The sequence below is a fragment of the Panthera tigris genome, chromosome D2, assembly GCF_018350195.1.
Source record: "Panthera tigris isolate Pti1 chromosome D2, P.tigris_Pti1_mat1.1, whole genome shotgun sequence".
Classification (NCBI taxonomy): Eukaryota; Metazoa; Chordata; class Mammalia; order Carnivora; family Felidae; genus Panthera; species Panthera tigris.
In genome coordinates this window covers 32,861,459-32,881,086 of record NC_056670.1, presented here as the reverse complement: position 1 = coordinate 32,881,086, position 19,628 = coordinate 32,861,459, and the positions used below count along the sequence as shown (strand labels likewise).

The following is a 19,628-nucleotide window of genomic DNA, read 5'->3' as shown; positions in this document are numbered from 1 at the left end:
TTCCCTGAACTGGGGAAGGAAAAAGGCATTGAAATCCAAGAGGCACAGAGAACTCCCTTCAGACCTAACTTGAATCGATCTTCTGCACGACATATCATAGTGAAACTGGCAAAATACAAGGATAAAGAGAAAATTCTGAAAGCAGCAAGGGATAAACGTGCCCTCACATATAAAGGGAGACCTATAAGACTCGTGACTGATCTCTCTTTTGAAACTTGGCAGGCCAGAAAGGACTGGCACGATATCTTCAGTGTGCTAAACAGAAAAAATATGCAGCCGAGAATCCTTTATCCAGCAAGTCTGTCATTTAGAATAGAAGGAGAGATAAAGGTCTTCGTCTTCCCAAACAAACAAAAACTGAAGGAATTTGTCACCACGAAACCAGCCCTACAAGAGATCCTAAGGGGGATCCTGTGAGACAAAGTACCAGAGACATCACTACAAGCATAAAACATACAGACATCACAATGACTCTAAACCCGTATCTTTCTATAATAACACTGAATGTAAATGTATTAAATGTGCCAACCAAAAGACATAGGGTATCAGAATGGATAAAAAAACAAGACCCATCTATTTGCTGTCTACAAGAGACTCATTTTAGACCTGAGGACACCTTTAGATTGAGAGTGAGGGGATGGAGAACTATTTATCATGCTACTGGAAGCCAAAAGAAAGCTGGAGTAGCCATACTTATATCAGACAAACTAGACTTTAAATTAAAGGCTGTAACAAGAGATGAACAAGGGCATTATATAATAATTACAGGGTCTATCCATCAGGAAGACATAACAATTATAAATGTCTATGCACCGAATACCGGAGCCCCCAAATATATAAAACAATTACTCATAAACATAAGCAACCTTATTGATAAGAATGTGGTCATTGCAGGGGACTTTAACACCCCACTTACAGAAATGGATAGATCATCTAGACACACGGTCAATAAAGAAACAAGGGCCCTGAATGATACATTGGATCAGATGGACTTGAAAGATATATTTAGAACCCTGCATCCCAAAGCAACAGAATATACTTTCTTCTCGAGTGCACATGGAACATTCTCCAAGATAGATCATATACTGGGTCACAAAACAGCCCTTCATAAGTTTACAAGAATTGAAATTATATCATGCATACTTTCAGACCACAATGCTATGAAGCTTGAAATCAACCACAGGAAAAAGTCTGGAAAACCTCCAAAAACGTGGAGGTTAAAGAACACCCTACTGAAGAATGAGTGGGTCAACCAGGCAATTAGAGAACAAATTAAAAAATATATGGAAACAAACGAAAATGAAAATACAACAATCCAAACGCTTTGGGACGCAGTGAAGGCAGTCCTGAGAGGAAAATACATTGCAATCCAGGCCTATCTCAAGAAACAAGAAAAATCCCAAATACAAAATCTAACAGCACACCTAAAGGAAATAGAAGCAGAACAGCAAAGGCAGCCTAAACCCAGCAGAAGAAGAGAAATCATAAAGATCAGAGCAGAAATAAACAATATAGAATCTAAAAAAACTGTAGAGCAGATCAACGAAACCAAGAGTTGGTTTTTTGAAAAAATAAACAAAATTGACAAACCTCTAGCCAGGCTTCTCAAAAAGAAAAGGGAGATGACCCAAATAGATAAAATCATGAATGAAAATGGAATTATTACAACCAATCCCTCAGAGATACAAACAATTATCAGGGAATACTATCAAAAATTATATGCCAACAAATTGGACAACCTGGAAGAAATGGACAAATTCCTAAACACCCACACTCTTCCAAAACTCAATCAGGAGGAAATAGAAAGCTTGAACAGACCCATAACCAGCGAAGAAATTGAATCGGTTATCAAAAATCTCCCAACAAATAAGAGTCCAGGACCAGATGGCTTCCCAGGGGAGTTCTACCAGACGTTTAAAGCAGAGATAATACCTATCCTTCTCGAGCTATTCCAAGAAATAGAAAGGGAAGGAAAACTTCCAGACTCATTCTATGAAGCCAGTATTACTTTGATTCCTAAACCAGACAGAGACCCAATAAAAAAAGAGAACTACAGGCCAATATCCCTGATGAATATGGATGCAAAAATTCTCAATAAGATACTAGCAAATCGAATTCAACAGCTTATAAAAAGAATTCTTCACCATGATCAAGTGGGATTCATTCCTGGGATGCAGGGCTGGTTCAACATTCTCAAATCAATCAACGTGATACATCACATTAATAAAAAAAAGAGAAGAACCATATGATCCTGTCAATCGATGCAGAAAAGGCCTTTGACAAAATCCAGCACCCTTTCTTAATAAAAACCCTTGAGAAAGTCGGGATAGAAGGAACATACTTAAACATCATCAAAGCCATTTATGAAAAGCCCACAGCTAACATCATCCTCAACGGGGAAAAACTGAGAGCTTTTTCCCTGAGATCAGGAACACGACAGGGATGCCCACTGTCACCGCTGTTGTTTAACATAGTTCTGGAAGTTCTAGCATCAGCAATCAGACAACAAAAGGAAATCAAAGGCATCCAAATTGGCAAAGATGAAGTCAAGCTTTCGCTTTTTGCAGATGACATGATATTATACATGGAAAATCCGATAGACTCCACCAAAAGTCTGCTAGAACTGATACATGAATTCAGCAAAGTTGCAGGATACAAAATCAATGTACAGAAATCAGTTGCATTCTTATACACTAACAATGAAGCAACAGAAAGACAAATAAAGAAACTGATCCCATTCACAATTGCACCAAGAAGCATAAAATACCTAGGATTAAATCTAACCAAAGATGTAAAAGATCTGTATGCTGAAAACTATAGAAAGCTTATGAAGGTAATTGAAGAAGATATAAAGAAATGGAAAGACATTCCCTGCTCATGGATTGGAAGAATAAATATTGTCAAAATGTCAATACTACCCAAAGCTATCTACACATTCAATGCAATCCCAATCAAAATTGCACCAGCATTCTTCTCGAAACTAGAACAAGCAATCCTAAAATTCATATGGAACCACAAAAGGCCCCGAATAGCCAAAGTAATTTTGAAGAAGACCAAAGCAGGAGGCATCACAATCCCAGACTTTAGCCTCTACTACAAAGCTGTAATCATCAAGACAGCATGGTATTGGCACAAAAACAGACACATAGACCAATGGAGTAGAATAGAAACCCCAGAACTAGACCCACAAACGTATGGCCAACTCATCTTTGACAAAGCAGGAAAGAACATCCAATGGAAAAAAGACAGTCTCTTTAACACATGGTGTTGGGAGAACTGGACAGCAACATGCAGAAGGTTGAAACTAGACCACTTTCTCACACCATTCACAAAAATAAACTCAACATGGATAAAGGACCTGAATGTGAGACAGGAAACCATCAAAACCCTAGAGGAGAAAGCAGGAAAAGACCTCTCTGACCTCAGCCGTAGCAATCTCTTAGTCGACACATCCCCAAAGGCAAGGGAATTAAAAGCAAAAGTGAATTACTGGGACCTTATGAAGATAAAAAGCTTCTGCACAGCAAAGGAAACAACCAACAAAACTAAAAGGCAACCAACGGAATGGGAAAAGATATTTGCAAATGACATATCAGACAAAGGGCTAGTATCCAAAATCTATAAAGAGCTCACCAAACTCCACACCTGAAAAACAAATAACCCAGTAAAGAAATGGGCAGAAAACATGAATAGACACTTCTCTAAAGAAGACATCCGGATGGCCAACAGGCACATGAAAAGATGTTCGCTCCTTATCAGGGAAATACAAATCAAAACCACACTCAGATATCACCTCACGCCAGTCAGAGTGGCCAAAATGAACAAATCAGGAGACTACATGCTGGAGAGGATGTGGAGAAACGGGAACCCTCTTGCACTGTTGGTGGGAATGCAAATTGGTGCAGCCGCTCTGGAAAGCAGTGTGGAGGTTCCTCAGAAAATTAAAAATAGACCTACCCTATGACCCAGCAATAGCACTGCTAGGAATTTACCCAAGGGATACAGGAGTACTGATGCATAGGGGCACTTGTACCCCAATGTTTATAGCAGCACTCTCAACAATAGCCAAATTATGGAAAGAGCCTAAATGTCCATCAACTGATGAATGGATAAAGAAATTGTGGTTTATATACACAATGGAATACTACGTGGCAATGAGAAAGAATGAAATATGGCCTTTTGTAGCAACGTGGATGGAACTGGAGAGTGTGATGCTAAGTGAAATAAGCCATACAGAGAAAGACAGATACCATATGGTTTCACTCTTATGTGGATCCTGAGAAACTTAACAGAAACCCATGGGGGAGGGGAAGGAAAAAAAAAAAGAGGTTAGAGTGGGAGAGAGCCAAAGCATAAGAGACTGTTAAAAACTGAGAACAAACTGAGGGTTGATGGGGGGTGGGAGGGAGGGTAGGGTGGGTGATGGGTATTGAGGAGGGCACCTTTTGGGATGAGCACTGGGTGTTGTATGGAAACCAATTTGACAATAAATTTCATATATTAAAAAAAAAAAAAAAAAGAAGTGGAATCTCCTACCAAGAGCCAGTACCAACTTCTCAGCTCATATTGTGAGTTATCTTAGAATCGAACCCTCCAGCCTCAGTCAAACCTTCAGACGACTGCAGTGCCAGCGAGCATGGGATTGCAACTTTATGAGATTCTGAATTGCCCAGCTAAACTGCTCCCGAGTTCCAAATCCATAAAACATGAGATAATACAGGATATTATTGTTAAGCCACTAAATATTGCCGTAATTTGCTACGTGGTGTTAAATAACTAAATATGGCATGGTTCTTGCGTGTATTTAAACATTACATAAATGGTTGCACTATATTCAACTTTCTACAACTTGCCTTTTATGCTCAATAATGCTTTGACATTTATCCAAATTGAATCAGATTTCTGGATCATTAACTTAAAGTCCTATGTAGAATTTTATTTATGAATATACCACAATTTATTTATCCCTGGAAAAAAAAAACAGATTTTCTTCTTCTTTATTGTAAATAAAAAGAAGGCTAAGAAAGTTAGCAGCCCTCCTTGTTTTTAGTTTCCAATATAAATGTGGCCAACTTTTCTTTTCCTTTTAGAGCTCTGCATTTCACATTTTACTCCTTATGCCATTTGGAATTTACCTTTGTGAGGTAAGAAGTCAACTATAACAGCCGCATTTATTGAATAGTCTCCCTTTTCTCCTGATGTACAATGTTAATTCTATCACATGTCAAATTCCCGTACATGCAAGGTTTCTCTAATCTGACTCTACAATCTTTCCTCAACCTGTTTTGATTATTACAGTTTTAAAAATACATCTTAATACGTAGTTGAGGCAAACCTTCCCCCCTTTTCCGCTCCAAATTTATTTTAGGTATTTGTGTAGTTTTCTTTTTTCATATGAAGTTTTGAATAAATTCAGCAGTTCCTGTTGGGGTTTAGTTTAGATTAGCATTGCACTGGAGTTTATAAATTCATGTGGGGGAAGCTGACAATTTTTACAGTGTTGTCCTCACATTCGTTAACATGTCATAACTCTGCATTTATTATCTTCTTTTGTGTCATTCAATAGAGTTTACTCTTCTTAATATATGTTTTACAGATTTTTTTTTACTAGTATCATGCCTAGATAGCTTCACACAATTTATCTTTAATACTCACTTCTATGTTCATAAATACAATTCCAAAAGCCCATAGGTTTTTTCATTAAATTATACGTTAGACAAAACGTAAGATTACCATTTAACAGAGTAAACTAAATATTATTTTGGTGATAATAAGGCCCTTCCTTATACATTGTGGCAAAAATATCTTTGATATCAATAATTAACATGTATAAACAAAATGTGCTTGCTTCACAATAATCTCAGAAGAATCTATTTAACTATGAAAAATAGATTATTGAAATTTTCTTTACATTATTCATAATATATTAAATATACTAAGTCTGTCACATATTAACAGCATTTGAAGAATACTTATGTTGAAAACTTGTAAATTTTACGTAGTAAATAATTTTCCATGGCAATATAAGAAAGCCCAATTATATAATCATAACTTAAGTAGCTTGATAAATCCAGTTGTTTCTTTCTAACCAGTAGTATAAATTCATTTTAATCACATCAACTATGTATTTCATTTTGTACCTTGGGTGAATCAGTATTTGTACAAGGTAATTTCTGTAAACTATGTACAATTTTTGTGGAGTTATTATGGGGCTTAAATAGTAAAAGTTGGAAAAATACAAAGTTATAAATCATCTTTTTATACATGGTGTTATCAGTCTGATGCTAAATAGTTGTACAACCTAGGTACTTCTTGTTAATTCAGGTTCTTTTAAAATGAGTTCATGAAAATATTTCTCAGAAATGTCAAAACCATTTGTGCTAAGTAAAAGGTCATCCCCTCCCTTTCTTTCCATTCGTGCACTCACTCTACTGAGAATTAAAATTTTCTTTTGCTTTTGTAAAAATGAAATCCTGTCCTAATATAGTACTGTAACATTTTTTCCTTTTAAAACTGATGTTTTTGGTGGTGCTGCTATGGAAGTAACTTTATTAAACCTTGATCCTTGATCCACTTTAATTTCTGGATGATAAACAGAATACAATCCTAAAGTATAGACAGTGGAGTGCAGTAGAAAAAGCATGGTTTTGGAATCTCAGATTTGATAGTCCTCAAGTTCTACCACAGGAGATACCTCAAATCCATGGGCATGTTACTGAATATAACTGTACCTCAGTTTCCTCACAGTGTAGGGATTCTAATACCTCATAGGGCTGCAGAGAAGATTCAATGAGAATATATGAAAAAAATGCCTGCTTTAACAGTTTCTCTTGATTTTCCTAAAAACTAAGGTCTTAAAACCCAAAGTCTAAAAGCATGTAATACATCCATGGAAAATTTCCAATCATTCCTTTAAATCTCAAGAAAACAAAAGTGACTTGTTCCACTGAGGACAACAAGAAGGAAACCAGTTATTGCTATATAAACCAATTCCATGTTCCTTAGTATTTTTGGATAATTGACCTCTTTGAGACACTGATAAGGGTATGGATTCCTCCTATAGCCTTATTCCCTGAAAAAATTCAAACAATTTATACATAAAAATTTTAGATATAATTTATTTTATTGCATCAGAAACTGATTTCCTTCATATTGTCTGCTACAGACTAAATTGTGTCTCCCTGCCCAAATTCATAGGTTAAAGCTCTAAATCTCAGTGTGACTATCTGGAGATGGGTCTTTAGGAGGTAATTAAAGTTAAATGAGGTCATAAAGGTGGGGTCCTAATCTGATAGGACTGTGGATTTATAAGAAGGTAAGAGCTCTCTCCAGTCCCCACCATGTGAGGACACAGAGAGAAGGTGGCTATGTGCAAGCTAACAGAGTTCTTACCAGAACCAGACCATGCTGGTACTCTGGCCTCAGACTTCCAGCATCCAGAACTGGGAAAAAAATAAATTTTTGTTGTTTTAGCCATTCAGCCTATGCTATTTTATGGCAGCCCAAGCAGACTACTACACTGACATATTTTTAAAATAAATGTTGACAAAAAACTGACTTTCCTCATTTTAACCCAAAATTAATGGCCATTTCTTATTTTTTAAAGAGATAAAACAAAATTGTACAAGTTAAATAAAATATAAACTTTAATACTATATAAAAAACCATTTCAATTACAAGGCTGCTATTGCTTGGCTTGAATAAAGAAGTCACATAAAGTCACGTAAAGAAGTCATGGCTAACCAGAATATCATCTTTGATATCTAAAAGGTTGTGCCTTTCTGTTTTTGTGAAAAGAAGTTGTGAACACTCTGAGACTCTGAGAAAGATATGGTAAATGTAATCACAGCTCCCTTTGGCAGATGATGATGGTAGGATAGGTGTGTGCAAGGAACTTAAGAATTTTCTAAGACTCTTAGAATTGAATTCATATCACTATTTTGATGCAGTATCAAAAGTGAGAAGATTATAAATCCAAAATTCAATTTTAAGGTTTCTGAATGGAAGTAATCTTCAAGAGCTCTGAGGTTTTTCAGTTCTTGTAGAGAAACTGACAAAGCTTTCCATTCGTGAGTAGACTTCAGAGAAACTCCCTACCCCCGCAGTTGGAAAATTCACAGGGTTGTCTATTTCTAATTACCAACTTCAGAGCTACAACTCGGTTAAAAGAATTCATGATTTTTCTACCAAATTCATAATAATGACCAAAAGGTCTTGAATTGGAAGATTATGCTCATTCATAAAGTCCCAAATATTTCCAAATAAATCAAGGCATAAGTAAACTCTTCCTTTAACTAAATTTTCTCTTCTCTTAAAAAGCAAAACTCCTAAAATCTCTATCAAAATAACACCGGCATTCTTCACAGAGCTAGAACAAATAATCCTAAAATTTGTATGGAGCCAGTAAAGACCCCGAATAGCCAGAGCAATCCTAAAAGAGAAATCCAAAGCTGGAGGCATCACAATTCCAGACTTCAAGCTATACTACAAAGCAGTAATCATCAAGATGGAATGGTACTGGCACAAAAACAGGCACACAGATCAATGGAACAGAATAGAGAACTCAGAAATGGTCCCACAAACGTATGGCCAACTAATCTTTGACAAAGCGGGAAATAGTATCCAATGGAGTAAAGACAGTCTCTTCAGCAAATGGTGCTGGGAAAACTGAACAGCGATATGCAGAAAAATGAACCTGGACCACTTTCTTACACCATACACGAAAATAAATTCAAAATGGATGAAAGACCTAAACATAAGACAGGAAGCCATCAAAATCCTCGAGGAGAAAGCAGGCAAAAACCTCTTTGATCTTGCCCGCAGCCACTTCTTACTCAACACGTCTCTGGAGGCAAGGGAAACAAAAGCAAAAATGAACTACTGGGACCTCATCAAAATAGAAAGCTTCTGCACAGAGAAGGAAACAATGAGCAAAACTAAAAGGTAACCAATGGAATGGGATAAGATATTTGCAAACGACATGTTAGATAAAGGGTTAATATCCAAAACTTATCAAACTCAACACCAAAAAACAATCCAGTGAAGAAATGGGCAAAAGACTGAATAGACACTTCCAAAGAAGACACCTAGATGGCTAACAGACACAGGAAAAAATGCTCAACATCACTCATCATCAGGCAAATACAAATCAAAACCATAAGCTCACATAGGTGAGCTATCACCTCACACCTGTCAGAATGGCTAAAATTAACAACTCAGGCAACCACAGATGTTGGCGACGATGTGGAGGAAGAGGATCTCTTTTGCACGGTTGGTGGGAATACTAACTGGTATAGCAACGCTGGAAAACAGTATGGAAGTTCTCAAAAAATTAAAAGTAGAACTACCCTACGACCCAGCAATTGTACTACTAGGTATTTATACAAGAGATACAAGTATGCTGTTTTGAAGGGGCACATGCAGCCCAATGTTTACAAGCAGCACTATCGACAATAGCCAAAGTATGGAAAGAACCCAAATGTCCATTGTCTGATGAATGGATAAAGAAGATGTGGTATATATACACAATGGAGTACTACTTGCCAATCAAAAAGAATGAAATTTTGCCATTTGCAACAATGTGGATGGAATTAGAGTGCATTAAGCTAACTGAAATAAGTCAGTCAAAGAAAGACAAGTATATGATTTCACTCATATGTGGAATTTAAGATACACAACAGATGAACATAAGGGAAGGGAAGCAAAAATAGTATTAAAACAGAGAGGGAGACAAACCATAACAGACTCTTAAATACAGAGAACAAACTGAGGGTTGCTGGAGGTGTGTTGGGTGGGGGAATGGGCTAAATGGGCAAGGGGCATCAGGGAGGACACTTGTTGGCATGTAAATGGCACTTGTTATATGTAAATGATGAATCACTAAATTCTATTCCTGAAATCATTATTACACTATATGTTAACTAACTTGGATTTAGATTGTAAAAAATTCAAAAAACAAATAAATAAAAATAAGTAAAAAGCAAAACTCCTGTCAAAAGTTTAACCAAGCAAAGAAAAATTTTCTATTTTGATAAAATCATCTTATGATAGTGACTACTTCTGTGGTAGCAGGCAAGGCTTCTTTTAGGACTCTGGGAAAAGCCTTCAATGCCAGTATGTGCAAGTGGAAAAAAAAAAAAAAAAACCAACAACACCCAGTGCATTATTACAATGGGTGGGGCTCCTTTCTTCTCTAAGGCAATATAAATATGCATGTTACTAAGCTTGGAAGATGTACCATCTGTGCAGAGAGTACCAAGATCTTCCTTAGCATCAAAAAAAATTTTTTTCTGGTAGTTATTTTGGCAAAGAAATTTAACAATCTCCCAAAGAAGGTTACAGCCATTAACATTAACAGATTTTCTAATTTCCGTAAGAGAATCACACATATTTGAGATTTTTTTTGATTGTGTCAGCATGCTTATTAACAGACAAAAAGTAGGAACTAAGGCTTTAGAGCAAATCAGTAGTTTCATCAAGTTGTATTCTGAAGGGAAATGGGATAGTTTCCAATTCATTCAAAACTTACTTCAAAGTATTGGAATAACTGACAGCAGTCCTAGATTGGATGACATCATCTGAAATTTGACAAATTTGCTTCTACTCTAAGCTAAGCCAGTTCAAAACTGTCAGCACATAAAGTTTAAAGGTCTTTCCAATTTCATGTGGCAGCTTTTCTCAGCAATGTGAAAGTCAATTTTTATAGAAGCTTACAAAAAAGGGTTTTGTGATAGAACAAGTGCAATCACATTTTGGTAGTTCCTAACTGAAACTTCTACTTAAACAAAAAGTCCAAACTGTAAGATATATTTTTTAAATGGAAACCTATAGTCTGTTTCAGCATTCCCAACTTCATCTTTAGGTTGGTGACAACTCTGCCATATTAAGACCCCAGAGCTTTGTGTTCTAGCATCTTTGGCGATTAAGTGGTTTCATCGGTTTCATTTCTTTTTTGTTGTCAAGTTTTTAAACAGTTGGAATGAAACACAGTGGTGGGGTAGTTTGTGCCCTCAATATGATGATGACAGTAAAGACAGAATTTCCAAATGTGTATAAAAAGTGGCCATTAGTAAGATGACTCAAACAAATCCTTTTTTTCCCCAAAACTATTTGAAAAGCAACAGGAAAAGCTCTAGAATATATAAAGAATCCTTATAAATCACGACTAAGGTGGTCAACTTTTTTAAATGGACAAAAATTTGGATGCTTTACCAAAGAAAATACTTGAATGGTTAATAAGCACATTAAAAGATGCTCAACAGGGCGTCTGGGTGGCTCAGTCAGTTGAGCATCTGACTTTTGATTTCAGCTCAGGTCATGATCCCAGGGGATCATGGGACTGAGCGCGGTGCCTGCTTAAGATTCTGTCTCTTGCTCTGCCCCCTCTCATCCGCTCGCGCAAACTCTCTCTAAAATAAAAAAATAAAATAAAAAGATGCTCAACATCATTAGTCATCAGTGAAATGCAATGAAATAATACTACATATCCACTAAAATATCTATAATCAAGAAGATTGATTCAAATAAGCGTTGGGGAGGATATAGGGAAACTGGAACACTTACATGTTGCTGGTGGGAATGCAAAGTGGTACAGCCACTTTGGAAAACAGTTTTGCAATTTCTTAAAAAGCTAAGCATATACCATATAACCCTACTTTCCACTAAGTACCCAAAGGAAACGGAAACATATGTTCACCCAGACTTACAGGCAAATGTTGATACCAGCAGTATGAACAGGCCAAAATGGAAAACAACCCAAATATCTTTCATTTGGTGAATAAACAAAATGTGATATTTCCATACCAAAATACTTCTCAGCAATAAAAATAAAGGAAAGAGCTGCAACACCCTATAACAGGGATAAACCTCAAAAGCATTATGATAACATAAAACAAGCTACATGTAGGAGTCCATTCATATGACATTTTTGGACAAGATTTAATTATTAGAGGCAGAAAGTGGATTAGTGATTGCCTGGGGCACAAGGTGGGAGAAGGGAATGACTGCAAAACAGGAACCAGGGAACTTTTAGGGGTGAAGGAAGTAGTCTAACACTGGATTGTTATGATGCTATGAAATGACAGGTGAATTTTAGGATATGTAAAACATATCTCAATGAAGCTTAAAAAAAAAAAAAAAGGAACAGGACAGGGGTTCCCAAGTGGCTGTCAGTTAAGCATCCAACTCTTGGTTTTGGCTCAGGTCATGATCTCACCCTTTGTGGGATTCAGCCCCGCACTGGGCTTGCACTGACAGTGTGGAGCCTGCTTGGGATATCTCTCTCTCTCTCTCTCTCTCTCTCTCTCTCTCTCTCTCTCTCTCACTGTCCCTCCCCTGCTTGCTCTCTCTCTCTCAAGATAAACATTTTTTAAAAATTAAAAAAAATTTTTTTAAATTTACAAACATAACAGGACAAAAACCAAAGAAGAAAGTTGGGGCAATATTTAGTTCTCCAAACCATCCACAGACCTTAGATTAAGAATTTATATGTTATCAGCAGCACCTGCGTGGCTCAGTTGATTAAGTGTCCGACTTCGGCTCAGGTCATGATCTCACGGCTCGTGAGTTCGAGCCCCGTGTCAGGCTCTGCTGACAGCTCAGAGCCTGGAGCCTGCTTCGGATTCTGTGTCTCCCTCTCTCTCTACCCCTCCCCTGCTCATTCTCTCTCTCTCTCTCTCTCTCTCTCTCTCTCTCTCTCTCTCAAAAATAAACATTCAAAAATATTTTTAAAAAATAAAAAAAGAATTTATATGTTATCTATACTTGGGTTGATTAAACAGATGGTTATTTATTATTAAACAGGAATTTTCAATAGCCCTTTATTACAAAAGTTATTTGCTCTCTATTGTATGAAAATCTTACATCTTTTGTTAACTACAAAATAAACACAACTCTTACCACAATTCTCAAAACAGGGTTAACTGAGTAGCATCACATTCTGGATAGAGAAAGGAAGGCAGCTAGAAGGTGCTATTTTCCTTGTTCTTATGCTAGCTCACCCTTGACACTTTCCCAAAAGCTTAGGGGACAATACGTCCTGGGTTACACTATGAAAATCTGTCAGGAAAACTCTGGTTGCCCCCTTTTCATTCTCAAAAGTATCCTGGGTTGGATGATAAATTATACATTCAACCTGTCTATAGCAGAATTACTCTCATCCTTAACTTTCATTAATGTGAAGAGGAACGCCCTAAAGGCTTTGGAAATCTTAAGCAGGTATAAACAAGGCTTTGGAGATCTTAAGTAGGTACAAACAATACAGTCATAAAAATTTTGCGTAGTTTTATAGTTGAGGATGTGGGCACAATGAAATTAAAATGAGAAGCCCCAAACCTCGGTTCTTAGATTAGAGGTCTTTAACACTACCACAAGCACTCTTTATAGAGTAAGTTGTTCTGGTGGATAAGTACTATTTCTGCAGGGTAAGTTGTTTTTCTCTCAGAGGTGATAACTATTACTATCTCCATTTCACAGATGAGAAAAGAGGCTTTGAGAAGCTAATGCCCTTGCCTAAAGTTATAAGGTGGTTAAATAGTGAAACTGGGATGTAAGCCTAGATCTGCTTGACTCCAAAGCTTGTCTCTTACTTAACCTCTAAACATAATGCCTCTCATAGAAGGGAACATGTGCACAGATATGGGTACGTACCTGTGCACCTATATACAATGTATCTGAGGTTGAGGGCCATGAGATGAGGAATCCATGAGTTGGTTTGAGGGAGTCTTTATCATTAAGAAATTATGTGTAAAATTTCCTATGTGTATGTATGTATACAGATATATAGAGAGAGCTTTCACCAGATCTTTAAAAGTATTTGTGACATAAGAAAAACTAAGAACCTTTAGATTGCTTTGGTAAGAAGGTTAAACATTTAAAATAATTTATATCTGTTAGCTGAGCCATTATAGTCATAAATAGAAGATCGGTCAAACAACATAATTAACATGCAATTATTGAGAGGTAGTATATATTAGGCATATATACTAGGTATATAAATATAATGTGGTATTTTAGATTTTGTACTTTTTAAAAATGATTTGATAAAGAATATGATCCGGCAGTCTCAACTAAGAGCAGTAAATGATCACAGAGACGGCTGGCTAAACTCTATTGAAGTAGCTATGTATTAAGCAGAGTTTTCTCATACACTATACAGACCTAGGGTAAAATTAGCTTAGAAGTAAAAATAAGAAAGATGTATAATTTGCAGATAGTATGGGCAATGAGTTGCATTAAACCAATTATGTGCTTCTATTTTTTGATTACTAATATGAATTGGTTTTCTTAAGAAGGACAATAGTATTGGTAGGAATTTGGGGACCCACACTTCTTTTAAAGTATGTATCCCTTCAGCTTTTGCAAAAATATTGCCTTCAACCCCTTATGCAACATACAGTCAACCTACTAGCATTTATGTCCTGGAATAATATTCATCTAGATATCCCAGTACAACTGTAGCTGAAATACTTCCATACAGGATAATAGCAGCTGCATTAAATTTAAACAGCTTTGAGGGGGAGGGTTCTGGTAACACTCTAAATATCGATTCTGATCAATAACGGGGATCCTAGGACTCTAAAAATTCTGCTGAGATTTCGTTGCTTTAGGTGTCTTTAAGTTTGCTAGATGCTCTTTTGATGGTTGCTTTGCCTATAAATTTAATGTTTATAAGGTTGAAATTAGAATTCTATCAAACTAAACTTTATACAGAGGAAATATATTAACACTCAACCCTATTAAGCAAATAATATAAACTGTGAGTGTCCAATACTGAGTGAGAGAAATGACAAGAAGAGCTGTAAACATATCCCTCCACTACTGTAACAACAGCCTCCGTCCTGTTGTCAGTTTGCAGCATTATGGACTTTTACAAAGGACTGCATGTGGTCCCCAAGCATCGGTTCATTCTTCCCCACATCAAAGAAGGATAGTACCATCAGGGAAGAAAAAAACAATCAGGCAGGAGGTTGCAGATTTTGAATTGCTTCTTTCTAGGCCCTGATGACATGAAGGGGCTGGAGAGTTTGATCACGATACACAGAATAAAGACCCAGTGGTTAGGAAATACTGAAGATGGTGCTTCTGTGATCTTCACATTACCTTTGTCCCCAATTTTAAAACATAGATGAAGAGATGAGATAATAACATTCCCTGATCTATGAAAACTGGATGGGCCTATTAGCTTTTCTTTCTGATTTCTCCTCTAAATTCACTATATCTTCATTCAAATTTTATTTCTCTTTAGCATTGCCTCCCCCTGCTTCTCTCTCTGACTCCAAGTGCATCTGGAGTGAAAGAGTATGATATATAAATTTGTATGTTAGTTAGAGAATGAGAAACACTAAGTTAAGAAAAAGAAAATAGACATAAAAAATGGATTTGCCAAAACTCACCATCAGAGGGCACAACAGTACTGCAATAAACAACTCCCAAATTCTGCCAGGAAGAGAGCCTTTGGTGCACCTAGAAAACACGAAAAGACACATCCACTGTCAGGACACAGAAACAAATGTGAAATTATGTGCATACAGAAATAACTTTCTGGTTATTTACGCAATGCATATTCTTTGTAGAAAAGTTTAAAAATATACTTTAAAGAAGTCTCTCAAACTCATACCATCCTAAGACAACAGTGATGAACATTGTGGCTTGTTTTCAAGATTTTACACGAACATATTTACATACACACACATCACACAAACTGTTTTTTCATCTGCTTTTTAAACACTTAATATTTGCTTAAGGGCTATCCAGTCAAAAGTGAAGCTTTTGTGCTTCCTTTTCTTGCTAGCGTTTACACATGTACTGCCTTCATAACTAGGTGTAAGCCAGTTATTTAAGTAGTTGTATCATGAATTTGCTGTTATTGGGTAGAAATCTCATCTTTCTGTTCACTTTCCCTTTTTTTTTTTCTTTCATTTTTAATTTGGTCAGGGAGCCTCACTCCTTGAGTCCCTAATAATTTCCTTTTTTTAATTTAAGAAGGAAATCACTCATAATCTTACTACCTTCTCAAAGAGTAGTGTCATTTAAGATTTAGATCTGGAATTTAGTTTCACGCAATTAAACTAAGTTTCAAAAAGAATATTAAATATGTTTCTGACTTGTCAAATGATTATATTTATCCCTTTGTATACTTTCCCATTCACAGAAAGTATTTAAAAATTTTTTTTCATGCTTATTTATTTATTTTCGGAGAGGTAGAGTGTGAGTGCACATGCCGTGCAAGTGGGGGAGGGGCAGAGAGAGAGAGAGAGAGAGAGAGAGAATCCTAAGCAAGCTCCACACTGTCAGCACAGAGCCCCATGTGGGGCTCCATCTCACGAACTAAACCGTGAGATCATGACCTGAGCCAAAATCAAGAGTCGAATGCTTACCCAACTGAGCTACCCAGGTACCCCTCCCAGCCACAGAAAGTATTAAAGGAAGGCATTAAGTGACTAAAACACAATATCTGCCTCTGAGCCAGATATCATATTCCATTCCATGAGCCCTAAAAGAAAAATCATTTAGGACTCTATGACAAGACATACCTTAACACAACCATGATGCATGACAGACTTTACATCCTTCATGTGAACTTCAGTTCCCACCTCCTTCCCACTTAGGAAAACATGCAGAAATATGAGACTGACATTTACTAAAAATGTAAATACAGTAGTCTCCTCTTATTCACAGGGGCTATGTCTTAATTTTATAGATCAATGGATTCTATGCTCACTACCAATACTTTAACTATAGTTTCCCCTTTCATGTCTTGGTTGGCTGAATTTCATCCTGTAGAAGTAGGGTTCATGAGAATAAAGTTCTCTGAAACTTGGCATGTTAAAAAATGTCTTTGCCTTCATATTAAAGAATTATTTGGATTGGCATAAAATCCCTAAATAAATGTTTCTTTGAGGAAAGTATTAGTTAAAGGGTTAGTGTTGAACTCCGCTTTGGAAAAAACTGAGGCCAACCACTTCTCTGGGAGAGCTGAGCTCTCTTGGCTTTGTTGGGGATCTGGAACCATAGATCTCATCTCTCAGGGTCTTCTCACATACCCATTTTATCTTCATTAGGTCTGGTAAACCTTTTTTCATATATTGTGCTTTAGGATTGCAGAGATCTCTCTGGTTGCAAAGATGGAGCTTGCTTTCTTATTCACTTTCTTATTTTAAGGTTATTTCAAGAGAAGGGAAAAACTGCTGCCTTTACCAGGCTATTATTTACTTAAATAGCAACTTTCTAACATGGGCATTTCAGAACATACAAAGAAGTAAAGAGCACAGTGTGATGAATTTCTTCCATGTATCATCACCCACTTCTATATTTACCAACATTTTGTCAAATTTGGTTCATCTATATCCATCTAGTTTTTTCCCCCAGAGTATCTTAAAGGAAATTCCAACTGGCATATTGCATTACCTGAAAATATTTATGTATAATCTGACGGGCCGTTTTAAAACGGGAAGTCCTCTGTTCCCTTATGATTTTGCAAGTTCTCCTCGACAATAAAAAAATGTTTTTGTGGGGCAAAGAACTGCATAAACACATGGTTGCTTATGAATATTATTTGTAGGCTGCTAAAGAATATAGGTTGGCAGGCCAACCACCTGTTTTTGTAAATAAAGTTGTACTGGAACAAAACCAAGCCCATTTATTTACTTCCAGTCTATAGCTCAGTCATCTACTCTCACACTGCAGTGGCAGAATTGAGGAGTTGTAGCAGAGTTAAGTAGTTGGAACAGCGACTTTATGGCCCAGAAAGTCTAAAATATTTATCATGTGGCCCTTCAAGAAAATGTTTGCTGACTCTTGCTGTAGAACCCTGCCTCTGTAGTTCTGAGATAAATCACTTTCCCAAAGTCCTTCCCAGTCACTTCTATAATGATATTGGTAATTATGAAATATTACTTATGAAGTGTTCACAAACACACATATTAAGTCCTTTCCTTTCTTAAACCTTCTAATACCTTATAGTCTAATAAGGCCAATAGAAACAAAAATGATTTTGCTCTTGCCCTTTTTCTTTCAAATGTGTCAACCATAACAACATTCCAACCAAACCGAAGCAAAGACAAAAACCAAGGAGAGGAATGTAAGTGCTAGAGACCAAAGAGGTATTGCTATTCTAAACTGTATTCCATGACTCCCCTAGACTGAATATATTTTGCTGTTTTAATTGAATATTCTTAATAAATCACAAGAAGATAGAAAGCTTTTAATAAATTCTTGACTGATGCTTAAAGTTAAAAAAAAAAAAACCCTCAAGAAGTTTAAAAAAGAAACACATTCAGGCAAGTGGTATGTATTTATTCATGCATTTAAATTTCAAAGGCAGAGACGGAGATTAAGGTTAAGAAAGCAAATACCCAAATGTGCAGAAATCATGAGAGAAAGAGTAAATCTCTAGGCAATATCAATGCCAAGGGAACAAAGCGATTTGGTGCCAATACAGCTCCTTGAAAAGAAAAGACAGATTTATACTTTTGGTGCAAAACAGTCCACATCTTTTTTTCTTTTTTTTTTCTTTTCTTTTCTTTTTTTTTTTTGAGTAATCTCTACACCCAAAGTGGGGCTCAAACTCACAACCCTGAAATCAAGAGTTGCATGCTCTACTGACTCAGCCAGGCGCATCCTGATAGTCCACATCTTTGATGAGTAATTTGAGAACTTCTAGGAAAAACAGGGGCTTGTAGTTAAAGTACAACATCTGCTCTGGTAATACAACCACTTCTTAAATCTTAACCCTTAGAAAAGAAAAATGCTAGCATTATCAAGTTAGAGTCAGACTACAAAACACCGTAACTTAATTTTCCCAAGTCATAAGATTCAAGCTAATAAAATATCAAACTTTAGTATTCTAAAAAGACATCTCATGCCTTCAGAGCAAACTATTAAATTCAAGTCAAAACTTAAAGTTCTTTACTACTATCATAAATTATGCAACTTCCCCTACACTCACTTTTCAATGTTCAGAAGAGCAAACTCAGCAACACATTTCTGTCAGCAACTTGGGAAGAATGTCAAGTCTAAATAACCTGTCAATATCCTCAAAATATTCATAGCCAGTTAGACACTAGACCATAAGGGGAAAAAACAGAAGAAAGGGGGGAAAAAAAAGAAAAAGAAAGAAAGAAAAGAAAGGAAAATAAAGAGAAAGGTAGTTCCTTTATTTAAGTGAAGGCAATCCCCTTTATTTAAAAAATCAGAGACAAACACTGTAAAATTATTTCAGTTGGTCTAAAGCCAAGGTCTAAATCTGGGTCTTTTCTTAAAAAGAAAACCAGAGGCCCTGAATGGTGTCACTTAGGCCAACTCCCCAAACCAGAGCTTTATATATAGTCTAACTGCAGTTTCAACCTCCCCCAGAAATGTAGTCTTAACTGGTCATGAGGAATTTTCTAATGGGTGCCACTGAGTCTGCCACCACCAGAACCCTCTCCATTCCCCAAAGGAAGAAGAGATAATCTGTTATGATAAAACACCCTACTCTTCCCTCTAGGGAACAATCCTTTCCTTTTGCTAATTAACTTTCTTGCCGCCCCCACCAGCCTCCTACCTATACACCTACCTCCTATTTGGTACAACTCCTCAGGGCTCCCCTGTACTTGCTAGATGGGATGCTGCCCAATTCATGAATTGTT

At 36.6% G+C, this 19,628-nt stretch overlaps 1 protein-coding gene across 9 annotated transcripts in view; it reads right to left on the bottom strand.

Moving 5' to 3' along the window:
• Positions 1-19,628, bottom strand: part of MCU (mitochondrial calcium uniporter) — a 205,605-nt gene that overhangs the window by 36,018 nt on the left and 149,959 nt on the right. For all 9 annotated transcript variants that reach the window (XM_042960467.1, XM_042960465.1, XM_042960468.1 and 6 more), the window contains one exon: positions 15,393-15,462. In XM_042960467.1, the coding sequence (XP_042816401.1) occupies positions 15,393-15,462 (70 nt within the window). The remainder of the gene's footprint in view (positions 1-15,392; positions 15,463-19,628) is intronic.